Source organism: Muntiacus reevesi, chromosome 6 (genome assembly GCF_963930625.1).
Source record: "Muntiacus reevesi chromosome 6, mMunRee1.1, whole genome shotgun sequence".
NCBI lineage: Eukaryota > Metazoa > Chordata > Mammalia > Artiodactyla > Cervidae > Muntiacus > Muntiacus reevesi.
In genome coordinates this window covers 108,279,590-108,304,553 of record NC_089254.1, presented here as the reverse complement: position 1 = coordinate 108,304,553, position 24,964 = coordinate 108,279,590, and the positions used below count along the sequence as shown (strand labels likewise).

The following is a 24,964-nucleotide window of genomic DNA, read 5'->3' as shown; positions in this document are numbered from 1 at the left end:
TGTTTTAAATAGTTTGTAAGAATATAACAGAATTGGAAAACCAAAGTGGTTTTTACTACTCATGTCCTTTAAGTGTCATTTATTTGTTTGTGTTTATGCTTTAGAGAATGGTGAACTGTCTTGTAAACATTTACACTATAATACAGTGTTAACTTTCTTTCCTTCTGAGTAATCATATGCTGCCCTTTCTAAAGTTAAAGAAGGTCTTTCTTAAATAAAAAAATTTATGTATGTGGTTACCTCTGCAACTAATACATGTATATAGTTGTAAATCAACTGTAATTAAAAAACATTTACTGTTTGTATAATCATACATGTATGTCTATGTTCATGGATGTTTTAGTTCCCTGAAACTCTTATCTAATATGTTTATTTTTGAAGTTAAAATTTTTTTATATGTTGTAGTTTTGTTTGAAGGCCATCTTCATATGTGGACTTGCCTCTGGTAGTTGAGGGAGTAAAGTGTAAAAATTAATTTAGCTTGGAAGGCTCACCAGCTCTGGCCCTTGAGGCTGATGATGTAATCACCCAAGTGCCTGCCTGGCTGGCGGCCAGAGTTAAGTACTGAGGCATTGTTGTGTTGTACTTATTTGATTGGCTCCTTCTTTTGGACTGCTGCCAATGCCCTGAAGACGTGAAGTAGGAAATGAAACAATAACAAGAAAAACTCTTTTAAAAGAATTTAAGGTGGAACAGCTTAAGGAAGTTCAGAAGTACTGTATTTAGAGTTTTGATGTTTTAAAGGCCATGCCTTGCTTTACCTTTCGTAATCAACTTGAGTGCTCACATTCTAATAAAGTATATCAGAAGTCCAGGAAACTTAAAAGTCCATCAGTCATTAGTAAATTTAATGGATTGGACCAGGTTATACCTTATATTCTGGTGTTCTGCCTTGAATGATGGCAATTAGTGAAGAACTGTCCTGGGAAGTACAGTTGGGTTTCATTTATTTATTTATTTTATAAGCTTAGTTAATTTTTAATGTAAACTTTTATGAGCTAAAAATAATTATGTAAAAAATAACCTTGGTTTAGTGAAAGTCTTTATATGCACTTAAGTGTTTAACTAAAGTTATTAAGTGATGATAACAGGCCAGTTAATGGACCTTAGGAATAAAGCATGTTTGCAAAATTTGGAAATTATTTAGCTTGGTAATGATTTTAAATATTTACAGTATTTATGTTGCTAAGGAGTTGTAAACCAGATAGACAGCCAGTTAATTTTTTTAATTTGAAAAGCAGGATTTTAAAATAGTTTTTCCCTCGTAGTGTACTAAATATAGGAATATATAATCAAGGGATCATTTCCTCTCTTTTTGGTTTGTTTTAGACTTAAACTTTGGGGTAAGGGTTGTGTATTTCTGCTGTTCTCTAAGCCAGGCTTCTATAACTCTTAGGGTTGACCTCACATTGTCTGCATACACACTGACTGTAAAACCTTAAGGTCAAATTTGACTAACTTGCTGGTTGGGAACTGGTTAGTAATAGAATATTTAGTCATTCCATTGGTTTTTATATCTGTGCCCCCATCAAATTCTGGTGTAAAGAAAGTATGTTTAAACAATACGTTCATCGTTATAGACAAACTGTTGGTCTTTTTTTTCCTCCTAATAAATTGACAATGATTAGTAATGAAGGTATATTTTCAGGAAGGGAGAGATCATATTTATAGGAGGTTTGTTCTCATTTGTTTCACCGTGGGCATTCATAAAAATGAGATTTGGAATTAGCATAGCATGGTGAACTTAAAAAAAAAAAAGTCTGTGCATTTCTAATGCTGCACATAAAAATACAGGTTATTTTTTACGTGGTTTGATATTTAAATGTACTTACTGAAAAATGTTAATACTTTTTCCCTTTCAATGATTCCAGGTATAAAAAAGTTTAGTTCCCTGGTCATTGTGCTGATTTTCTCTTAATAGGAATCATGATAAATATCCAGCAGACAGATGTGCAGTGAGTTATGATCTGTATTCAATAGTGACTTAATCCAGAATTATCATCAGACTGAATACTTTGATATCAGGAGAAAATTGAAGTTTTAGTGCCAACCATCTGATTTCCTGTGTTTACTGTTAGACACAATAGCAGTCATTGTTTACTTACCAGTCTCAATGAATATCTGAAGTTTTAGGGCTTTGAAAGTCTGAAACCTCCCATCTGTGGTATATCTTATTCAGCGTTCACTTTTATCAGGAACTTTTTGCTGTTGTTACACTATTTCCCTTATTCCCAAGTCACCGGTAGGTAGCTGTTTTGGTTTTGCTTTTGACTTCTGGTTTGTGAGGTGAAGTCTTAGCGGAGGGTACATGTAGCGTCGCAGCATAGATCGGCTGTCAAAATTGCCGAGGGGACATACGAATGCGCCGGCTGACACGTTCCCCTCCCCTTGCCTCCCGTGTCACACTTCGTAGTGGGTTTTCACCTCCCCCGGGAAATAACCTTTCTTTCTGTAAACTTAACTGCTGACTCTGTTGTTGGTAGCCCTTATCTTAAAGCATGTTAGAGATTTCTGATTTGCTCAAGTTATGTTTTTTAAGCATTTAAGTAAGGCCAAAGGGAATATTCATTAGAATGTCAGTTAAAAAATTACAGATATATAACATTTCCTTATGGATTTGGAGACTTTTTTTTTAGTTGTTGCTTACATGATATAATATAACTTCCCAGTTTTATATTAATATTGATGTTATGAACAATGACATATATTCTAGAAGTTGTTTTATAAGCAGTTTATGCAAAATAAAATTGATTTGGCAATACCTTATATTTAAGTCATTATGAAGCGAAACAGTTTTCTCCTTGTTCTCATTTTCACATTTGTTTTGTTTTCTTTTCCAGGGAACGGCCTCAGCAGAGTGTCGTGACTTGTGTCAGTGTGAGCACGCAGACTGCTTCAGACGATCAGCCTGGTAAACTGTGGGATGAACTCAGTCTGGTTGGCCTTCCCGATGCCATTGATGTCCAAGCCTTATTTGATCCTACAGGTATGAGCCAGTCTTCAATAATAGCTACCTCTTGATTCTGCAAGGCCAATTATCAACTTAATATTAAATAGCATTCATCTAGAAATAATTATTGCCATTGTTAAAAACATCTGTGTTAAATATGCCTGCTTAGGTAAAATAAGTTGTCTAATTATGTTTATCTAACTTATTTAGCATCTGCACAGGGCCATAACTGGGCTGGACGCTTTTATAAATATTTGCATTTGCACTTGTGTAGACAGCAGTGCCATGGAAATCTGACAGTTGCAGAAAGAGAGATTATAAAGGGATCTGTGAAAACTTGGGAGTATGGCAGTCTGGGTCTTCCTAAAGTAGGAGTGAAGGATGACAGATCTTAGCCATGTGGATGTCCTATAATACAGTGTAGTAGCCCATATTTATGACTCAGTGCTGTTGGGGCTTTGAGTAAATTTCATTCTGTAGTTGAGCTGCATATAATTGTTCAAGTGATAGAGAATTTAAAGACTGAGCTGTTATCAATGATTGGTGTGGAATGCAGTGGAAGAGTGGTGTATATGTAGTTTGTCATAAAGTATGAAATAAATTTCCTTTATATTTATGTAAATATACCAAATAATACAGTAATATTTAAATAAAATGACTAGAAATTAATTTCTTTGTTGAAGAAGCAATCATTGATACAGTGTGCATTAGACTCACTTGGAGGGCTTGTTAACATAGGTTTCTGGTCACCATGGCAAGAGTGTTTGATTCATACGTCTTGGTTGTGATTTAAGATTTGCATTTATCACAAGTTCCCGAATGATGCATTTTGAGAAGGGCTGCTTTAGTGGAATCACAAATATAGGATGCGTTGTATATTCACATTAGAATCGACTGAAGGATTTTACATCTTTAATTATTAGCGTTAATATGTTTAATGTTTACTTATTTGCTTCTTTTCACTTTAACCATGTTAGGCACTTGTTGGGCTCACCACCGTTGTGTGGAGTGGTCACTGGGGGTGTGCCAGATGGAAGAACCGTTATTAGTGAACGTGGACAGAGCTGTTGTCTCAGGGAGCACAGAAGTAAGTAGAAGAAACACATATTTAAACCATAACTTTATAACATTTGCTGTGTCAACATGAAGATTCACTTGTAAGATTTATTAAATGATTAATGTAAAAACCCTTAAAATAGGAAATTATTGCTATCCAAGGGTAGTTTGTGCAGACCACTAGATAATATAGTATGTTAAGTTGTGCAATAAACACCAATCTTTAAATAATTTACATTTAAATAAGAAATTAAAATTTTTAGAAATGGAGATTACTGACTGTACTTAGGCATCTTACTCTTTTAAGACAAAACTCTCTGACAAAGATTTAAATTAGGAGAGACAGGATTTGACACGTCTTTAGTCCACAGTGTGAGCTAGTTCTGTTTGCTATTTTAAAAATTGATTAAAATAATTTCTTTTCAGTCAAGTTGGCAGTTTAGTTTGTCTTTCTGGCACTATCCCAAAGCGATACCATATACACAGTCTGCCGTCTTTCAGAGATTTCACTGTGACTTTCAATCAAAAAATAAATGCAGCATGTACCTTCTATCTATAAAGGCAACAAACCCTGTGAAGTAAAATTGCTTTGCTACTTAAAAATTCCCCTTGGTTTTTGACAAATATGTTTGGGAGACGTGAAAACAGGCCTTCCAAAGGAATATTAAAAGTGGAATTTTTTGCCATAGAAATTACACAGATTTAATACAGGTAAACCTTTCAAAGGTATAGTTGAGACAAGGATTTAGATTTAAGTAATTATTCAGTTATTGTAACATTTGCTTTACTCAGATGATCAAATTGACCTAATTTAAGTGGACGAGTCGCTCTCACCTCACGATTAGTCAAGTTAGAGTGTTTGTTTTGGAAGTGTGACCTTACATTTAAAGGCTTACATTATTACCACATTTTGAACAGTATAATGCCAGATAATGACTTCCATAGTCTGAGCAGACTTGATGGCCAGGTCATCGTTGTGATAGGTCATGGAGCTGATTCTTCCATGAGCTTCCATGAACTTCCATAGGTCATGGAGCTGATTCTTCCGTGAACTTCTTAAAAGTAGTTTTGGAATATTTTGTGACAGTGAGAAGCAGAAGCGTTATAGGAAAGGCGGTGAAGAAAAGTGAAAGGGCCCTTTGTGGTGCTGGGTTGTTGAACTGTAGCAGCTTATTTTTGATAAGGCCGTAGGGAAATGGGCACTCATATGCCTTGTGGACAGGAATGCAAATGGGTACATATCTTCTGGAGAGAAGGTTGGTAGTACCGCACAAACTGTATGTGCACTTATTTTTTGACCTTTCTGAGATTCTGTCCTGAAAATATGCCTTCAATAATACAGAAACTTGTGCCATTAAAGGTTAATAATTGCTAGCGTTGTTTAATTTGCAAAATACTGTAAAAAACCTAAATGACCAGACAGAATAGAATGGTTGAATAAGCTATATATATCTTTTTGTATAGCTATGATTCCTGGAACCATAGGAATGTTTCACTTAGCCTGTAAATAAGCAATTACAGCTGTCTGGGCTCTGGGGGAACCTTAAAAGGAAGAGCAAAATTCACAGTGAAGGGGGTAGAGAAGAAACTAAGCGCTGAAAAATAGTATATTGACTGGACACCCATAAAGCTAAAGACAAAATCAAACAAAAACCGCACACACATGCCGTAAGCTAGTGAGCACTATTCTAAAATGAGTTTTGTTGTGTTAGAATGGTTATCAGAGTTTATCAGTATAAACTCATGGTTTTTAGCATTTACATGGACAGATGCTACTGAAATCCAGGTGCATGTATATGCAGGTGTTAGTATGCATGTATTTAACTCCTAGCTCTGTCCCTCTGAAAGCCTAGAACCAGTGACTTCTAGCAGTGAGCCTGTCAAGTGCCCGGGTCTTGGTTTGTAACCAGTGTTCGGCTCTTGGAAGTGACTCACAGTGCAGGGGGAATACAAGATGAGGTGCCGGAAAGCAAGGGAGAGCTGATTGAGATGGAGACTTGTTAAAAGCATAGGAGCCAACCTCAAGGAGCTCCTAAGAGCTGGACCAGTTTGAGCAATAACAAAAATTACTGATAGTCTTGGGTTTTCATCCACAGAATGATCCACACTGCCAAATAGACAAATAAGTAGCGAAGGTCAAGTTACATCACTTCTCTGCTTAACACTCTTCAACTACTTCCCATTTTATTAAGAATAAAAAAAAAAGCCAGTCGTTACTGACCATCTGGGCTATCATGATCTTCACGATCCCCTCAGGCGCTTCTGAGACATTGCTCACAGTAACTCTTCCCCGGCCTCGCTTCCTTCAGCTGCCCTGACCTCCTGGGTCTTACTCAGAACCGTCCACCTCTGGGCCCTTGCAGTCACTGTTCCCTTTCCATTGACCATTCTCCTCAGATACATGCCTGGTTTCCTCCCTCGTTTCCTCAAGTATTTACTCAAGTTTACCTGAGGTCTTTGCTGGGCTCCCTGTTGAAAGTTTCAGGCGCCTCATCCCGTCACACCCTGGTGGATTGTCTTCCCCTCTGTACTTAGCAGCCTCTGCCTTGTCTGTCTCTCCTCACTAGATGGTAGTGCCGTTCTGATAAGTGTCTTTTTCTGTTTTGGTCGTTCCTCAGTAAATATTTGTGGCCTAAATGAATAGCACTAAAGATCATTCATGGAATCATTCTTAGTTACAAGAAAAAAAATAAGTGCCAGAATGTTAAAGGATGTCACCAATGTGGTGAATTTTATTCACGTTTATACATTTATACTCGTCAGAGGAACCCTTGTAAAATAGAGGACATTTGTACAGTTCTGCTTAAGTGATGGGAGTGCGGAGGTGTGACAATGACAGTCTCTGAAATCTCAAAAGGTTCCTTAGGGGCAAAGTATGTAAAAGTGCTGTTGAGCCCAGAACAGGCTTTATTTTACAAAAAAAGAGGTGTTACAAATTTGTTGAGCATTATTAGGACAGCATGTAACTGAATGAATTATGGTCCCTGCCTCTGTAAAGAAAATAAACATTTAACCTGCCTCTTCAAGATAAAAGTGATGTTTCAGCAATGAGAATGTAATGACTTCTCAAAGAAATACGTGCTGGTGGTTGAGCATTTTGGTAACAGATGTTTGGAACTGTGTCTATTGTTAGTTTATTGCCAGAAACAATGAAAGTTTGTACTCAAACAAACAACACAATATTCTCACATTTGTTGCCAAAAAATCTTGGACACAGAATTTCCTGAGTAGAGTATTCTAAAGCGTTGATGTATGTTTTAAACCCATTTGTTAAAAATTAATATTTTTTGACTCTGGAAAGGGAAACTCTGCTGGCTAATTTTTGAGAAGTTTGACTGGGATTGAAAAATGGTCGTTGAAAACATGTGCCTCTGTTTAGATCTCCCTGTTTTTGTGGGAATTCTTTTTTAAAAAGCCTTTGACAGATGCTGAAATACACTGAAGTAGAATTGGACCTTTCAGTCCGAGACGATGGAAAAGAACAAGATGCAAAGCTCAGATGAGGGTGTCTGTACGCTCTAAACTTTTGGATTGTTCACATCTTTTAAGAAAGAAATGCTTGAGTACGTGTCCTTCTTGTTGTTGGAATATGTATCTCTCCTCTCTGTCACTTACCAACATGTGTAAATTCATGTTGTTTCTGTGAGCACTTAATTACTGAGCGCGTGGATGCTGCGCTGGTGTGACATTTTATCTCTGGCGCCGCACAGAGTACCCGGAGCGCCAGGCGTCGTGGCCGGGATGAGCGGATCCGAGCGGAGTCTGTCAGTGAGGGGCAGCGCTGAGCGCGGTGGTCCAGGGAGGCGCGTGCGCGGCTGACACCTAGTGGCCACTGCCAGCCATCGTGCGCTGCGCTCAGAGCCCAACTGCAGTGCTGCCGAGGCTGACAGCCCCCGGGATCAGCAACATCATTCCCATTTTAAAACCAGTGCATCATCTCCTCAGTTGTTAAAGTGCATTCAGTATCCAGCAGTTGAGTTTTTCTGGAATTTCCCTGAAATTGTTCTTCAGTGTTTCCACAGGAACTTTTATCTTTTGCTAGACAGAAGAATATGCTAAACCGTTTTTCTCTTTTAATTTCCTCTTTGGATTCCTGGGGGTACTACCAACCATTAAAACATTACTTGCAGCATCTCTCCACTTAGAATTGATAGTTTCTCGTGTTTTCTTCACCCTCATGATTGGGCTTCCCTGGTAGCTCAGATGGTAAAGAATCCGCCTGCAGTGTGGGAGACCTGGGTTCAATCCCTGGGTTGGGAAGATGCCCTGGAGGAGGGCTTGGCAACCCACTCCAGTATTCTTGCCTGAACAATCCCCACCAAGAGAGGAGCCGGGCAGGCTATGGTCCATGGGATCACAAAGAGTCGGACACAACTGGGTGACTAAGCACATACTGCAATTCCATTGTGTTCTGCTGATTTTGTGCCACTTGTGTGTGTAAAAACTCAACTCATTTCTGCAAGAAGAGTTGTAAGTTTTTTAAAAAGTACTTTGGGCTCTTTTTGTAGACTGAAAAAGAGAACAAAAATAGCTTTTCTGTAATAAGGTGGGAGTACAGATTTACAATGTAGGTAAACAATGTAAATGTAATTTTTGTTTAAAAAGCCTTAATGACAATGACAGTAAAAACCTCCATATACTTCTCTAGCCAGTTGAAAGTAGGTTTATATAAGATCATTGAAAACATGGTCTATATATATGTAAGATGGTCCCAGGTACCTATTTTATGAATAAGGTTATCTAATACTGTTGTTTTTTATATAATCCTAGTGCTTTGCAGTGTAAAATAAAAAATTATCAGTTATTTAGTCTGCATTTTACCTTGCAGTTTTTTAAGAGGAAGGAAACGCTCACATACCTGAATTCTGTGTTTGTGTTGAGAGTTCACATGACCACGTCTACACTGGAGACTGACTCAAACTCAAGGGCCTCATCATAGAGTTGTACTCATTATGGCTCAGGCTTACTGCCCTGATGCGGTAGAAAGATCTTAATGGGAAAAGATGTTGACGAGGTCTAGAAGAATCTGTGTGCAGGCTTCCTTTGGTGTTCTCCCTCCCGTGAGGGGTCACACACAGCACCCTTGTCCTCCAGCAAGAGAAATACGGACACTTGTGTGGTGCTTCTGCCCTGAGCTGCTCAAGGTCTTTACTGGGGGCTGGTCGTGTAGGCCCTCCTGCCAGTCAGGTACCAGAAGGGAAGACCACGTTGTTTGCACAGATAATCCAGGCACAGTAAATTACCCTTACCCTTATCACCTCTGGAGCCATGGGAAACCTCTCCAAATCCAACCTCCTAGATGCCCTCTGGGCAGGCAGGCCTTTCTAAGTGGTAGTCTTGGGCATGCCCCCCAAGACTTAAACGCCTCCCCTGCTTTTTTTTGCACTGAAATAAAATTGAATTGTGTCTCAGTTTCAGCCTGTTTCTGTCTGTAGAACTATAGTAGGTGCTTGTTAGTTTACAGCAATGAATTCTTCCACATCCTGGGGAGGCTGTTACAGATTTAGTGGTTACATTAAAAGAACTTCGTAAACTTCGATCAAAGGGACGCTATTGATAAGGATACCTGTGACTATAACAGAAAAATCTTGTATTTGACTCTGAAAGCTACTTTAATATTAACATACCCATCCCAGCTTTCTTTGGACTAATGTGAATATGGTATATGTAATTCCATCCTTTTATCTTACCCTATTTGTATTTTAATATTTGGGGCATGTTTCTTGCAGTAGCACATTAAAAAAAAAAAATCTAACCTGACAATCTTCTGCTTTTTATTTGTAATATTGAGACTATATATATTTAATGTGATAAAGGCTTCCTCTCTGCCCCATTTGTGTTTATCTGTTCATTTCCTTTTGCATACATTTTTAAAAAAATACTTTATATTTTGGCTGTGCTGGGTCTTTGTTGAAGCTTGTGGGATCTTTAGTTGGGGCATGTGGACTCTAGTTCCGCCCTCCTCCCTCTCCCCACCCCCTACTAGCCATTCCCCTGTCTTTCTCCCTCTCTTCAGGTTTCCCTATTCCCTCAGACCCAGCAATATTGAGATGAGGCCAGTTAATAACCCTGCAGAGGTCTCTTAAGTGCTCAAGCGAAAGGAAGAGTCTTAACGTCTCTCACTTTAAATCAAAAGCTAGAAGTGATTAGGCTTAGTGAGGAAGACACGGAAGGCTGAGATAGGCTGAAAGCTAGGCCTCTTGTGCCAAACAGTTAGCTACGTTATGAATGCAAAGGAAAAGTTCTTTCAGGAAATTAAAAGTGCTACTCCAGTGAAGACACAAATGATAAAAATGCAGCACAGCCTTATTGTTGCTATGGGAAAAGTTTGGCGTTCTGGATAGAAGGTCAGTTCAGCCACAAAATTTCCTAAAGTCAAAGCCTAAACCAGAGCAAGGCCCTAACTCTCTTCCAGTCTACAAAGGCTGAGAAAAGCTCCAGAGAAACACCTTGAAGCTGCAGAGGTTGGTTCATGAGGTTTGAGGAAAGAGGCCATTGTGATGACTTTAAAAGTGCAACAGGAAGCAGCCAGTACTGATGTAGGAGCTGCAGGTCTTCCAAAAGATCTGGGGAAGATAATTATAATGAAGTTGGCTACAGTAAACCACAGATTTTCAGTGTAGACAAAACAGCCTTCCGTTGGAAGAAGACACCATCAAGGACTTTCATAGCTAGAGAGGAGAAGTCAGTATCTGGCTTCAAACCTTTGAAAGACAGACTGACTCTATTGTTTAGGGTAGTGCAACAGATGATTTTCACTTGAAGCTAGTACTCATTTACCATTCAAAAAAAAAAAAAACACCCAGATCCATTAGGGATTATGCTAAATCTACTCTGCTTATGCTGTATGAATGCAACAATATTTATGGATGATAGCGCATCAGTTTACAATATGGTTTACTGACTATTTTAAGCCCACTGTTATTACCTTAGTGTTCAGAGAAAAAAAGTGTTCTTTCAAAATCCTACTGCTTATTGACAGTTTATCTGGCCACCCAGGAGCTCTGATGGAGATGTATAAGGAGATTAATGTTCTCATGCCTGTGAACACATCTGTTCTGCAGCCCATGGATCAATGAGTAATTCTCTCTTTCAAGGCTTATTATTTGAGAAAATAGGTTTCATAACGCTATGCCTGCCATAGGTAGTGAGTCTTCTGATGGATCTGGGCAAAGTCACTTGACCTTCTGGAAAGGACTCACCATTCTAGATGCCATGATGACTTAACAGGAGTTGGGAAGAAGTTGATTCCAGCCCTCATGGAGGACTTTGAGGGCCTTAGGACCTCCACAGAGGAAGTAACTGCAGATGTGGTGGACGTGGCAGGAGAACTAGAATTGGAAGTGGAGCCTGAAGATGTGACTGAAATGCTGCAGTCTTGTGATAAGACTCAAGCAGATAAGTTGCTTCTGATGGATGAGCAAAGAAAGTGGTTTCTTGAGAGTGAATCTACTCCTGGTGAAGACGCTGTGAAGATCATTGGAATGACAACAAAGGATTTAGACTATTCCATGAATTTAGCTGACAAAGCAGCAGCAGAATTTGAGAGGATTGACTCCAATTTTGAAAGAAGTTCTACTATGGGTAAAATGCTGTCAGACAGTGTTCATGTTACAGAGAAATTGTTTGTTGAAGGAAGAGTCAGTTGACTTTACAAACTTCATTATTGTCTTTAAAAAATTGCCATAATCTTGCCAACCTTTGGCAACCACCACCCTGATCAGATAGAAGCCACTGAACATCAAGACAAACCCTCCACCAGCAAAAAGATTATGACTTGCTTAAGGCAGAGATGATGGTTAGCACCTTTTAGCAGCAAAGCACTTTTAAATTAAGGTATGTACATTTTTTATTTTAGACAGTGCTGTTGGACACTTAACAGAGTGTAGTATAGTATAAATATAACTTTCATATGTACTGGGAAACAGAATTTGTGTAACTTGCTTTATTTTGGTGGTCTGGAATTGAACATGCCCTATCTTTGAGGTATGTCTATAAGCCTTGTTATTTTATTGATTTCTTTAAGTTTTATAGTATACATCTTTCACTTACCACAGTCCACCCTGAAGTGATATCATATAGTTGTATATATTATAAAAGCATGCTTTCGTTTCCTTCCACTCTCCCTCCTGGACTTTGTGCTGTTGCTGAAACGCATTTGACTTTCACATGCTATAAACTCTTTAAAATATTGTTATTTTTGAGTAAACATATCTTTTAAAGAGAAATAATGAAAATAATTTAAAATATGTTTACCTGTGTATTTACCAGTGCTGTATTGTATTGTATTGTTAGTCTCTCAGTCGTGTCTGACTCTCTGTGACCCCATGGACTGTAGCCAACCAGGCTCCTCTGCCCATGGAGTTCTCCAGGCAAGAGTACTGGAGTGGGTTATCATTCCTTTCTCCAGAACCCGACCCAGGGATCAAACCCAGGTCTCCTGGATTGCAGGCAGAGTCCTTACCGTCTGAGTTATTCACCAGTGCTAGTCTCTTCATTCCCTGGTGTCGATCCAGATTTTCACCTAATATCAGTTTTTTTTTTCTGCCTGAAGAAGTCCTTTAACATTTTTTGCAGGGAGGTCTGCAGGTGATAGATTCTTTCAGCATTTTTATTTCCAAAGTGCTTCTGTTTTCCTTTGAAATGCATGTTTGCCAAGTTCAGAAATCGAGGTGACTTTTCATCCCAGTACTTTGAAGATGTGGTGCTTCAGTCTTCTTGCTTATGTTGTTTCTGACACAGGATGGCATAGTCTGGTGTCATCCTTGTTTTTGTTCCTATGTACGTATCATGTCTTTTTATATGGATGATTGTAGTTCTGTATCACTGATCTTGGACAGTTTGATTATGTTATTCCTTAGTGGAATTTTCTTCATACTTCTTATGGTGGTGTTTTGTCACAGTTTTGGCGATCTGTGAATTTATAGTTATTATTATGGTTAGAAAGTCTTTGGCAGTTATTTCTTGTTATCACAAGTGACGTGATTTCTTTTTTTCTTTTCTTTTCTTTTTTTTTTTTCAGTAAGTGACTTAGGGACTTCCCTGGTAGTTCAGTGGTTAAGACTTCACCTTCTGATGTAGAGATTGTGAATTTGATCCCTAGTTGGGGAGCTAAACTCCCCATATGCCTTGCAGGCAAAAAACCGAAATGTAAAGCAGAAATAATGTTGTAACAGATTCAGTAAAAGACTATAAAGATGGTCACATAAAAAAAAAATCTTAAAAAAAAAATCGACTGAGTGGTATTCTATTGCAGATATATGCACCACATCTTTATTCATTCATCCACTTACGGGCACTTAGGTTGATTCTATATCTTTCTATTGTAAATAATGCAATAAACATATGGCTGCATATGTCTCTTTGAGTTCATGTTTTCATATTGCCAAGTGGAACAGCTGGATCATATGTTGTTTTAGTCTTAATTTTTTGCGGAATGTCCGTACTGTTTTCCATTGTGACTGCACCAGTTTACATTCCTGCCAGCACCGTAGGAGGGTTCTCTTTTTGCCACATCGTTGACAACACTTGTTTTTTCTTGCCTTTTTGATAATAGCCATTTTAGTGAGGTGATAGCTCACTGCAGTTTGGATTTGCATTTGCCAAATGATTAGTGACATTGTGCATCTTTTCATGTGCCTGTAGGCCACCTGTGTGTCTCTGAGAAGGTGTTTATTCAGTTCCTCTGCCCATTCTTTGGTTGAATTGTTCTTGTTACTGTTGTTGAGTCACTAATCTTGTTACTGTTGTTGAGTCACTAATCTTTTCGTCTGCAATTTCTGCTGTTATAATATCCAGTGTAATTTCATCTTCGGTGTTTTTATTTTATGACGTTTGACTTGGACCTTTTTATACCTTCCATGTCTCTGCTTAGCTTTTTGAACATATTCAATATGCTTATAAGAGCTGTTTTAATGTCCTTATCTGGTAATTTTAACATTTCTGTCAATTTGGGGTCAGTTTTCAAGGTTGTTACCGATACGGGTCATGTTTTCCTGCATCTGTGTGTGCCTGGTGGTCTCTGGGTGTCAGGCATTGTTGAGCTTTACCTTGATGACTGACGGGTTTTCACTGTAGGAAATGAGAAGCTACGGTGATGAGTAGCTCACTGGCTTCATGATACCAGGTTCTCACTATCTTTACGTTGTGTACGTACAATGTGTTGGTCTTTTCTTTGGTTCAGTTTCTCTCATAATCAAAACATGGTGAGCAGGAGCTCTTAGGGTCATACACTCATTATAACATTCATAGACAGAAAAAAAAAAGAGCTTTTCTTTTTTATTTTAATTCAGGGAAATCCTTTCCATATGATTTCTCTACCGTAGCAGATTTCTCCTAACAGCTCATTAGCTAGAACTAGTTCCCACTAATTGCTTTAACCCAGTAACTAATACAAGTGTTGGGACAGCCACCATTTGGTTAGACTTTGATTCTCTTCTGGGGCAAGCGATGGTACCTACCTCTCTAAAGCTCATTGCTGCTTGGAAGGGGCCGTGTGAACACAACTGAGAGCCTTAGGAAGGAAGAAGGTGGAATGGGTGTTTGTAAAAGTACGAAATAGTTTAGATGGTTTTAGAGTATGGGTTAAGCTTCAATAGATGGACATAGGAAATCTCGACAAAGGGTCATCTATTTGTTATTGGCAGATTTTTCATTGATAACCATTTTTACAAGTTTTTGATTTTGATATGCATTTCTCTGATGATTAGCAATGTTCAGCATTTTATGTGCCTGTTGTCCATCTGTATGTCTTCTTTGGAAAAGTATTTATTCTAGTCTTCTGCCCATTTTAAAAATTAAAGTCTTTTTTTTTTATATTTTGTATGAGCTGTTTATAAATTGTGGATTTTGACCCCTTATCTGTCATACTGTTTGCAAATGTTCTCCCATTCAGTAGGTTATCTTTTCATTTTGTTGATGGTAAAAGTTATAATTAGGTCCCATTTATTTAGTTTTTGCTTTTATTTCTTTTGCCTCAAGAGACATATCCAGAAGAATTATTGCTGTAATTTATGTCAAAGAGTGTTTTGCTTGTCTTCTCTTCTAGAAGTTTTATTGCTTCAGATCATGCATTTAAGTCTCTTAATTCATTTTGTGTTTGTTTTTGCGTATGGTATGAGGAAATTGTTCTAATAGCCGTCTTTTACAAGTCCAGTTTTCCCAGCACCACTCATTGAAGAGACTGTTTTCTCCATTGTGTATTCTTGCTTCCTCTTCTTAGATTAATAGACTATAACTGTGTGGGCTCTCTATTTTCTTCCATTGATCAGTCTGTTTTTGTGCCAGAACCGTTTTGATTATTGTAGATTTGTAGTATAGTCGAATGTGATAGGCAAAGGGTCATCTTAAGTTTGGGGATATGTGGACTATGAAAGAATGTCACACATGAGAATGAGCAGGTAATTAGTATGGTGGGGAGTAGTGAGAAATGGAAAATGTCCTTAACTTCACATTCCAAGTGAGGAATTTAATTAATAAAGTTTCTTAAGAAGAGGAGCCGCATTAACAGGTCTGAACCTTTCAGCCATCTGTAGTTAAGTTTGGAGATGTTTATTTGAACACAGAAATACTTAGGATTGCTGCTGTGATTAAAGTAAGTGTGGGTTTCTGGATTTAGGTATTATATGTGAAATATCAAGATGGAATGTCATAGAGATGCGATGAGTTACATTTTGAATTAGTGGAGGAGTTGCAAAATATCTCCATAATTTCAAGTGTGAGTGTATGGGAACATTAGGAGTTTGACTGTAATGAGCCTTAAATCCCGTGAAATGTTTTTGGAACTGTGTCAGGGTTGGAATCTTAGACTGTGTTGCTAACTAGCTGTGAGAGCAAATCAAGCTGCCGATGGAGAATGTTCAGCAAGAGGACAGAAGAAGGACAACCGACCCTTTTGGCCATGTTCTGAAGAGGAAGTCCAGTGAGGAGATGGCTGTCACATAGCGTACCAGTTGTGGGAAGGGTACTGAGAATGACTGAGTAGGTGTCAGGGGATATGGCCGTTGATTTCACATGGCTTTTTTTTTTTGTATGATAAAGTTTCCTAAAAGTGTAGCATGTCTTTCTAAATAAAGCATACTTGCTGTATTGAATGGGGCAGGATTAGAAATCTTGACTACTTCTTCCGTGTCTGACATTGTTAGCTAATCTCAACTGGCATCCTCGACAAGCAGGTCTACCTGTCTGCACCTAGTTTTTCATTTTGCGCAGTAAGAAGTTACACGCTGTCTTCATTCTAGAATCAAGGCTGTGAGGAGGACATCAGGGTCAGTACGGCTTCTTTCCTCAGGATGCCATACTAAGTGCAGGGTCTGCGTACAGCAGGACAGTTGAAAGTTTGACGACAGTATGCTTTAGGTACACCTAAGTGTAAAAATCCGTGGATTTGTTTACATTCGCCCTCCAACTTGATTCTTACCATTTATTTAGAATTTAAGTCCTGGGCGGAAGCTAACAGGAAACTAGAAATTTCTGTTACAGAGCTATTAAAGAGTTTGATGTTCCTGTTTGGTTACACATAGTTAAATTTTGAAGGCCCATTTAGTGAAAATGTCCTTAGCCTTAGTGTTTCTCTTAGTAAAAATCATATTTAGATTTTAATCATTCTTTTTAGTTTTAATTAAGTTTGATATAAAGAAATGACCTTACCTTTGCACTGAGGTAAGTGGTGGTATTCTTGGATGTTATAAAGAGTCCCTTTGTAAAACCAGGGGGTGGGTGGAGAATATCATGAATTACGATGTGCATAGGCTATTTGAAGGCTACACAGGAAAACGGGCAAAATTCTTTGCCTCTAGGGAATTTATCCCACATGGCTCTACACAAAGTGACTTTTCCTTGTGTACCTTTTAGAATGTTTTGAATTTTGAAGTTTTTTATAATAAAAAAGTTCCTAATATATAATTAGAATTAGTATAGAATTAATATAATTAATATATAATTAGGATAATTTCTAATATATCCCTGAAAAATGTGTTTCAGAAGTTCATTTCCATAGTTTTGCCCTAGCAATGTGTTTTTTATATATTGTGCGATATAAGTGTCCAAATTCATTTTCTCACATGAGGAGGGCCAGTTGTTACTACCTCGTTTATTGAAACCTCTTTCCTTTCCCCCCTCATCTGAAAGATTACTTCTGTCAGCTAGCACATGTTCAGTAAATGTATGGATTGTTTCTAAGCTCTGTATTTTAGTTTATATTCTTTATCCCAGTGACACTACCTCCACACTGTTAAGGTACGGTTACCGTAGCTTGGTAGTAAGTCTTGGTAGCTGATCAGGCATGTATTACTTTCATCTCTACCTGTAGCAGAGAAATTTGTAGTAGAACAGTCCTCCCACTGTGAATAACTAGAAAAGCTGCATAAAATCTGTTTTCAAAGAAACATTTAAAGGCATTAGAGAAGTGAGGTGAGGACTGGAGGGAGTGAGAGATACCCCAGAGGGGAGGCTCATGTCAAGAGAGTTTCTGGCAGTCTGTAGAGCTGGGAAGACAAAAAGTTAGGGTTTAGGGGCAATTAACGTAATAGACTTTCATTTGGGACCCTTGAAGTCTACATTTGAGGTCAGCATATTATGTATGTGTCCTTTTGTTCAGACCCAGCCCACCATCTGTGTATATGGTCCAGAAACCCAGATAGATTTTATTTTAAAATGTTAAAAAAATTTAAAAAGAGTGTTTTCATCACACATGAAAATCATATGAAATTCAAATTACAGTATCCATAAATAGGGTTTATTGGAACACAGACTTGTTAATGTGCATATTATCTGTGACTCGTGTTGCTCTACAGTGACACTCGGCCTTTGCTGCAGCGACCACTTAGGCCCTGTGTTGTGGGCAGGCTGCAGACCACAGTGACCCAGTTGTAACTCATCAACTTTGGATTGCCACATGTGCTCTCTTGGAATCTTCTCTCTCTTATTACTGCATGCCTTTCATGTTAAAGAAGAGAAAATGAGAAGAGTGGACTTCAGCTATAGCGCTTTTGAGGTATTAGTGGAGTGGATTCAGTTGATACCAAATTAGATGGCAAAGCATTATATTTATTGTGCTGAGACACTATAGCTGTGCCAAAAAAAATACAGTGTATGTCAATATTAACCTGATTGAGCACATACCATGCTAATCCCAACTCATAGGAAAAGTAGTGAGCAGAAAAAAGAGTAAGTTAAAATGGACTGTTTTGGATCCCCTGGAGGAGGAAATGGCAACCCCCTCCAGTATTCTTGCCTGAAAAATCCCATGGACAGAGGAACCTGATGGGTTATAGTCTCTGGGGTTGCATGCATGCAACAGATCCTTTTCAAAAGTGAAGGATGAAAATGAGTTGTAACTAAAGGTAAATTTCTGAGTGGCTCATTTGTTAGCCAAGTAAGGAAAGCCATTTATCAGTGGAAGTTAATTAAATCATGTTTGACTACAGCAGTTAAAGAAATGCGTTCACAGAAAATAAACCTTTGACCGTTAGCCTTTCAGTAAGAATAGTTGTTTTAAAAGTTGAAGACACCTTGGGTAATATCAGTCAGTAATCATTTAAAAAACAAGGCACATGATTTCTAATGGTTTTTATAGGCTCTTGATGAGTCAAGAGATGTTCAGCACTGCTCAGTTGTTTATTTTAGCTGTCAGTGCTCATTTGAAGTGACTGAAGAATTAGTCTTTATGAATAGTCTGCATGAAAATATTTTCAAAGCAGTTGAAAAAATGGTTTCAGTATAACCTGAAGTGGAATCTGCTAAGATGTATGCAATAAATATTAGTAAAAATAAGGATGGAGCATAAAAAAGCCTTAGTTTGACAAATTTGCAAAACTCGTTGAAACAAAAAGGTGTTTAAAAATCTATGCTTATTCACTGTATTCATTCATCAGGAGGCACTTTACAGGAAATATTTAAATCTGTCCAGGTTACTAAATTTACAGTATCATTGGTGAGTTTCATTTGCTCTTGAAGATGTCACCATCTCAATGCTAGAAGTTTTTGTTGGAAATCAAAGCTGAATGGACTGAATTGCCCTACTATGCAGCAGTTTGATGACTGAGCAGTGGTAATGTTTTATTGCAGTTTTTAAAATTTGGGGATTGTGATTAAATTTTTCTGAAGAAGATTGCCCTCATACTGTAAATCAAATACTTAATGGATGTGGAAGTTAACTTCTGTTGCAGGATTGGTAATATTTCCTAGTGAACTCAGTTTAAAATCACAAGACAGAGCACTGCTTTCATGTGAAACCTATACCGTGATAAATTCATTTGTACAGCAACCAGTGTTAGAATCACAGGTAATGTCAAGCTGCTTTATGCACTTTTCATGCGATCAAATTTAAAGTGAAAACCAGAATTTCCATTCACACACAAAAGTTTGATACAGAAATATTTTCCAAACTCAAACTACAGTTCCGATAGCAGTTTTTGGGCCTTGAGGCAAATACAAAGGAAATGTTCATATTTCAGAATCTATTTAATTATGTAATTGAGAGGCTTCCACCTGTGCTTTAATTGAAATATAATTACATGCTAAAAGCAAAGATCAAGACTAATAAAAAATTTTAAGTACCTTGCAAAGATGAATATGCCCAAATGAAATTTTATGCTTATGTATTGGTATGTGGCTGTACTTCTGTGTGAAAGATTTTTTCAAAGATGGATATATAAATTTCATTGTGTATCAGAATGAACAGATGAATATTTACAATCCATTTAGTTACAGCTTTGGACTCATATTAAATGAAGTGTTATCCTCTCTTCAGATCCATTCTTCTCGTTATTAGGCTAACATTGCCCCCTCAATTATATTCAGTTATAATCACATTTTGAATAATTAGTAGTTACTTAAAATTTGTAGAAATTTGTTTTCTCTCTTGATAGAGAAATACTTGTCTAATATTCTTAATTTTGCCTTTGTCATACAAAGCATAAAATATTTACTGTTTGGCCCTTTTGACAAAGGTTTGCTGATTCCTCAGAATAAGAAAAAAACTGGTGGCATGGGAGGCATGGGATGGGGTTGGGAGTGGGAGGGAGGTTCAAGAAGGAGGGGACATGTGGCTCAGTTGTAAAGAATGTTCCTGCCAGTGCAAGAGGTACAGGTTCGATCCCTGGAGAAGGAAATGGCAACTCACTCCAGTATTCGTGCCTGGGAAATCCCATGGACACAGGAGCTTGATGGGCTATACAGTCCATGAGGTCGAAGAGAGTTGGACACGACTTAGTGGCTAAACAGCAACAATCCAAATATCCAGTAAGTTTTTTGAAAAGATACACGATCCCCTTAGCAATCATGAAATGCAAATTGAAGTTGCACTGAGATCGTATTCCATACCTATTAGAGCAGCAGAGATTAAGTCTGAATGTAGCAAGTGTTAGTCTGGTTTGGCCTGTACTCTCAAACTCTGCTGGTGAGAGTGAAAGTCGGAGCAGTCATTTGGGAGAACGTTGTTAATTATCTGGCAGAGTTGAAGAGACCCCTATTTTATGACCCAACAGTTTCATTTCTCTTTATTTACCATCATGACACAGTGTTCTCAAAGTTTTTGCTCTCAGGATACCTTTATGCTCTCGTTTTGAAACACCAATGCGTACAATAACAGAAGAGAGCTGAATTCTCCTATGTGCTCTGCGTTCAGCATGTTAAAATACGCTGGCTTGGTTGAAGAATACAAAGAAAATCCAGCCTCAAAGCACCTCGGAGTCCTTTCAGGACTTTCTGGTTTTCAGCAGTCAGCATGCTGTGCCTGGGGGTGATTTTCTCTATATTCTTCCTGCGTGGGGTTTGTTGAGCTTCTGAAAATTGTAAGTTTTTTTTGGTTTTTGTTTTTCCCCCCATTATGTGAAAAGTTTGGCCTCTTACTTTGTATTCTGTTTTTGGTCCCATTTTCTCTCTCCTCTTCAACTCTGATTACATGTGTATGAATACGTTTGATAGTGTTGGGTATTGATGTAGGTTGCTGAGGCCCTGGTAATTTTTCAATAATTTTCGGTTTCTTCCTCAAAAGGGGTGAACACTTTGTTTTCAAGGTCAGTGACTATTTCTTCTGTCATTTCCATTCTTTTTCTTAAGCACATCCACTGAAATTTTTATTTAAAATTCCTATGTGAAGGAATCTCTGTTGGGTTTCACTGTGTAACTTTCATATCTTCTGTTCTACTGCTAGTTATGACTGGCTTTTGCCTGTATGTTGTTGAATATATTTCCAATAGCTGCTCTAAACTCTTCTGTTTATCTTGTCATTTTCTATTGGATACATATTTTTTTTCTTTGTGGGTCCCATTTATCTCTTTTTGTCAGTAGGTATCATTTTTGTTTTTTTCTTTTTTGGGAGACTTTGATTATTGCTGGCCTTACAGTCCAAACTACATCATCTCAGCAGTCAGTGGCACTGGAAATCTCCCTGCAGTTCCTTCAGCTCACAGCTCAACTGTGATTTTTCCCGAGCTGCTCAGAGTCCCTCTGTGAACGTAATCTCAGTGGTTTTGAGAGTGTGGGGGGCTTGCTTCACTGTGGCTTCCACCCTTCTAGGCTTCCTCTCAAGTTCCATCCTTTCTGTCATTGTGGATCTTTCCCTGTCTTCTCACACCAGTAAGACTGATGCTGTCAGTTTGAGATCTAATACCACTCTGCCCCTTCTGTGCACCCTGGGAGACGGCCTCAGCGGAAACCCTTTTAAATACGGACCTTAGCCTGTGATGTTTTTTCCTGTCAGGAGTCTGATGTCCTACCATTGCAGGCTTGGTTGTTCACAAGTGACTTCAAGTATATAGGTTTTGTATGTTACTGAGATTTTACAGATTTTACTTCTAAGAAAGTTATTCTGATACTGGCCTGTTTGCCCTTACCCAATGAATAAATTACTGTTTTTCTCCCCCTAAGTGAGTCTTTCTTTGATTAAAGTATATTTTATATACAATATAATTTACTCCTTACAAGCACACCATTGAACATATTTCAAGAAATAAGTACAGTGTATGTAACTACCATCATAGTTAAGATACAGACTCTTTCCTTTACCCTACAAAGTTCACTCATGACCCTTTCATGTCAGTCCCCTCCCACTTCTCCAGCTGCTGGGCATTCACGATTAGATCTGTTTCTCTTCCTGAAGTTGTCTTTTTTTTTTTTTTTTTTAACTTTTTCTGTCTTCTCCAGACTGATTTGTAAATGGAATCATCCAGAAATCTTTTCTGTCCTTTGTACTTAGCATAGCTGTTTGGGGATTCATCCATTCACCAGCTGAGCGGTTTCTTCCTGTTTGTGCTCTTATATTTATGAAGTGACTGTGAACATGTATGTAACACGATGTTCTGCATTATTACCACCACTGGACATTGTTGGTATTTCTAAGTTTCAGCCATTTTGGTTGGTGTTTAGTGATACTTCATTGCGAGCTTGAGGGTGTTGCATTTCTGGATGAGTAATGAAATTGAATACATCTTTAGTGAGGTGTCTGTTCAGATCTTTTGCCCCAAACTCCCCTATTTTCTAGTTGATTTGTCTTCTTACTTTTTGAGTTATAATAGTTCTTTATATTGTTGCCTTAGAAGACATTAAGTATTTTTTGAAAGAGCAGAGGGTCTAATTTTGATGGTTTGTCATTTGTTGTTTTGTCTTATGATTATGCTCATTATGCCTTATATTAGAAATATTCCAAGTTTTCCTGCATATTCCAAGGTGGTGGCGGTTTAGTCGCCGAGTTGTGTCTTGACTCCTGCAACCCCATGGACTGTACCCTGCCAGGCTCCTCTGTCCATGGGATTTTGCAGGAGTGAGTTGCCGTTTTCTTCTCCAGTTCTAAAATAACTTTAAGATTATTTATCCATTTTATAGTTAAATTGCATGCATGATAGTGAGAACATAAGCTAAGGTTTAAGGTTCTTTGTTTCCAATGTGGATATTTAGTAGTTCCAGCATAATTCTAAGACTGTGATTCTCTTGAATTGTCTTGACTCTTGGTTAGAAATAAGCCACACACACAGAGAAAAAGATACATATTTTCAAAAACATGAATTCATATTGATATGTTTAAATTCAGTCCAGTAGCTTGTTGTAACATTAAAAATTTTTTTATTCCTCTGTCCAATCTATAATTGTAACTTTTAACTTTGATTAATAACTCCTCTACCTAAATAAGTTACAAGAAAAAGGTAAGTTGTTTATTTGTGCATCAATTTAAAAGAACTCTGAAATAAATATATTAGTATTACACATTCAAAACTAGTAGATCTGAAATGAGATTTAATAATTTCATTGCTTTTTGCCTTCCATCTTTTGAGCCTACTATGAGTATAGACGATATTTTGAATTATTTGCTATGATTGAAAGTGAAGTAGCGAGACAAGTACTCAGGGCTGGTGCACTGGGAAGACCCAGAGGGATGGGATGGGGAAGGAGGCGGGAGGGGGGATCGGGATGGGGAACACATGCAAATCCATGGCTGATTCATGTCAATGTATGGCAAAAACCACTACAATATTGTAAAGTAATTAGCCTCCAACTAATAAAAATAAATGGAAAAAAAAAAAGTGAAGTCGCTCAGTAGTGTCCGACTGTTTGCGAGTCCGTGGCCTGTAGCCCACCAGGCTCCTCCGTCCATGGGATTCTCCAGGCAAGAATGCTGGAGTGGGTTGCCATTTCTTTCTCCAGGGGATCTTCCCGACCCAGGGATCGAACCTGGGTCTCCTGCATTTCAGGCAGACGCTTTAACCTCTGAGCCACCAGGGAAGCCCGTTTGCTATGATTAGGTAAATACTATTTAATACATAGTCAGTTGCTATAAGCATCTTAGTTGACGGTATTAATGTTTTTACTGATCATACTTCTGTGAAAATAATTGCTTCCGATAGCTCTTACGTGTCAGTGGAGAGTAACGGAAGTCTACTCTGTCACTACTCTGTCTGTCTGTGAGACAGGTGGAAAACACTGAAATTTGTTTTCATGGCTCCATTGGATCACTGCTTGCAACTCCTCCAAGGCGAGCTCTGTTATCACTGCCTACAGCAGAGATGAGTCTTGCCTGTGTTAGTGCTTGATGTAATGGTGCTTCCAGGTGGTGCTAGTGGTAGAGAACCCTCCAACCAGTGCTGGAGACATAAGAGATGAGGATTCCATCCCTGGGTGGGGAAGATGCCCTGGAGGAGGGCATGGCACCCGACTCCAGTATTCTTGCCTGGAGAATCCCATGCACAGAGCAGCCTGGAGGGCTCAGTCCACGGGTCGCACAGAGTCGGACACGACTGAAGCGACTTAGCCTTGTTGCTGTTCAGTTGCTCAGTCATGTCCGACTCTTTGCGACCCCATGGGCTGCAGCATGCCAGGCATCTTTTTTTTTTTTTTTTTTTACATGCCATTATACTTGTGAGATTCATTAAAATTATTGCTTGTAATATTATTCATTTATTGTCATTGTTGTATAGTATTCTGTTGTGAAAAAACCATAGTTTATCTACATTTTTCTTATTGGGCATTTGGGGGAGCTTTCCAGTCTGAGACTGTTAGGACTTCTGTTTTGTGAACATTCCAGTGTACTCTTTCTGTTAGGCACCAAGATTAACGTTTAATGGCATTCTAATTCAAAATGATTACCTTCTTTTCTTATGAGTGAGAGTAATCATGTAAACAAGACAAAGTATTTATTATGTTCTGGGGTTAGGTTAGTGGAATTTGCGTTACTTACCCATATCTAACTATTTGTGAATTCCTCAAGTTCAGTTCCTCTTCGTGGCATTGTGAGCATGGGCAAGGTTTGACCTCTGTTCTTCATTTATAAAAATGAAGTCACGGTACCTACCTAAAATGGTGGTTGTTAAATAAGGTAATATTTGTTAAATGCTTGGCGTAGTTGCTCACTTCATCCTGCATGTTATGTATTTTATTGGCCAATTTTCTGTCTTCCCTAAATTATTGGTGTGTATAAAGTGTCATTGTTTTAAGTTCATTTTCATAATCTTTCATTTTTATAAT

General features: G+C 38.2%; 1 protein-coding gene and 1 non-coding gene across 20 annotated transcripts in view; one reads left to right on the top strand and one right to left on the bottom strand.

The window, feature by feature from the left end:
• The window catches only part of KMT2C (lysine methyltransferase 2C), a 255,413-nt gene that overhangs the window by 101,368 nt on the left and 129,081 nt on the right, over positions 1 to 24,964 (top strand). For all 19 annotated transcript variants that reach the window (XR_010663715.1, XM_065939515.1, XM_065939504.1 and 16 more), the window contains exons 5-6: positions 2,841 to 2,986; positions 3,928 to 4,037. Coding sequence is in view for 18 of the 19 variants with exons in the window: in XM_065939515.1 (XP_065795587.1) it covers positions 2,841 to 2,986; positions 3,928 to 4,037 (256 nt within the window). In the remaining variant the exon portion in view is untranslated. The remainder of the gene's footprint in view (positions 1 to 2,840; positions 2,987 to 3,927; positions 4,038 to 24,964) is intronic.
• On the bottom strand, positions 23,654 to 23,725 carry TRNAF-GAA (transfer RNA phenylalanine (anticodon GAA)). The gene has a single exon. It is a non-coding gene; the product is annotated as a tRNA-Phe (tRNA).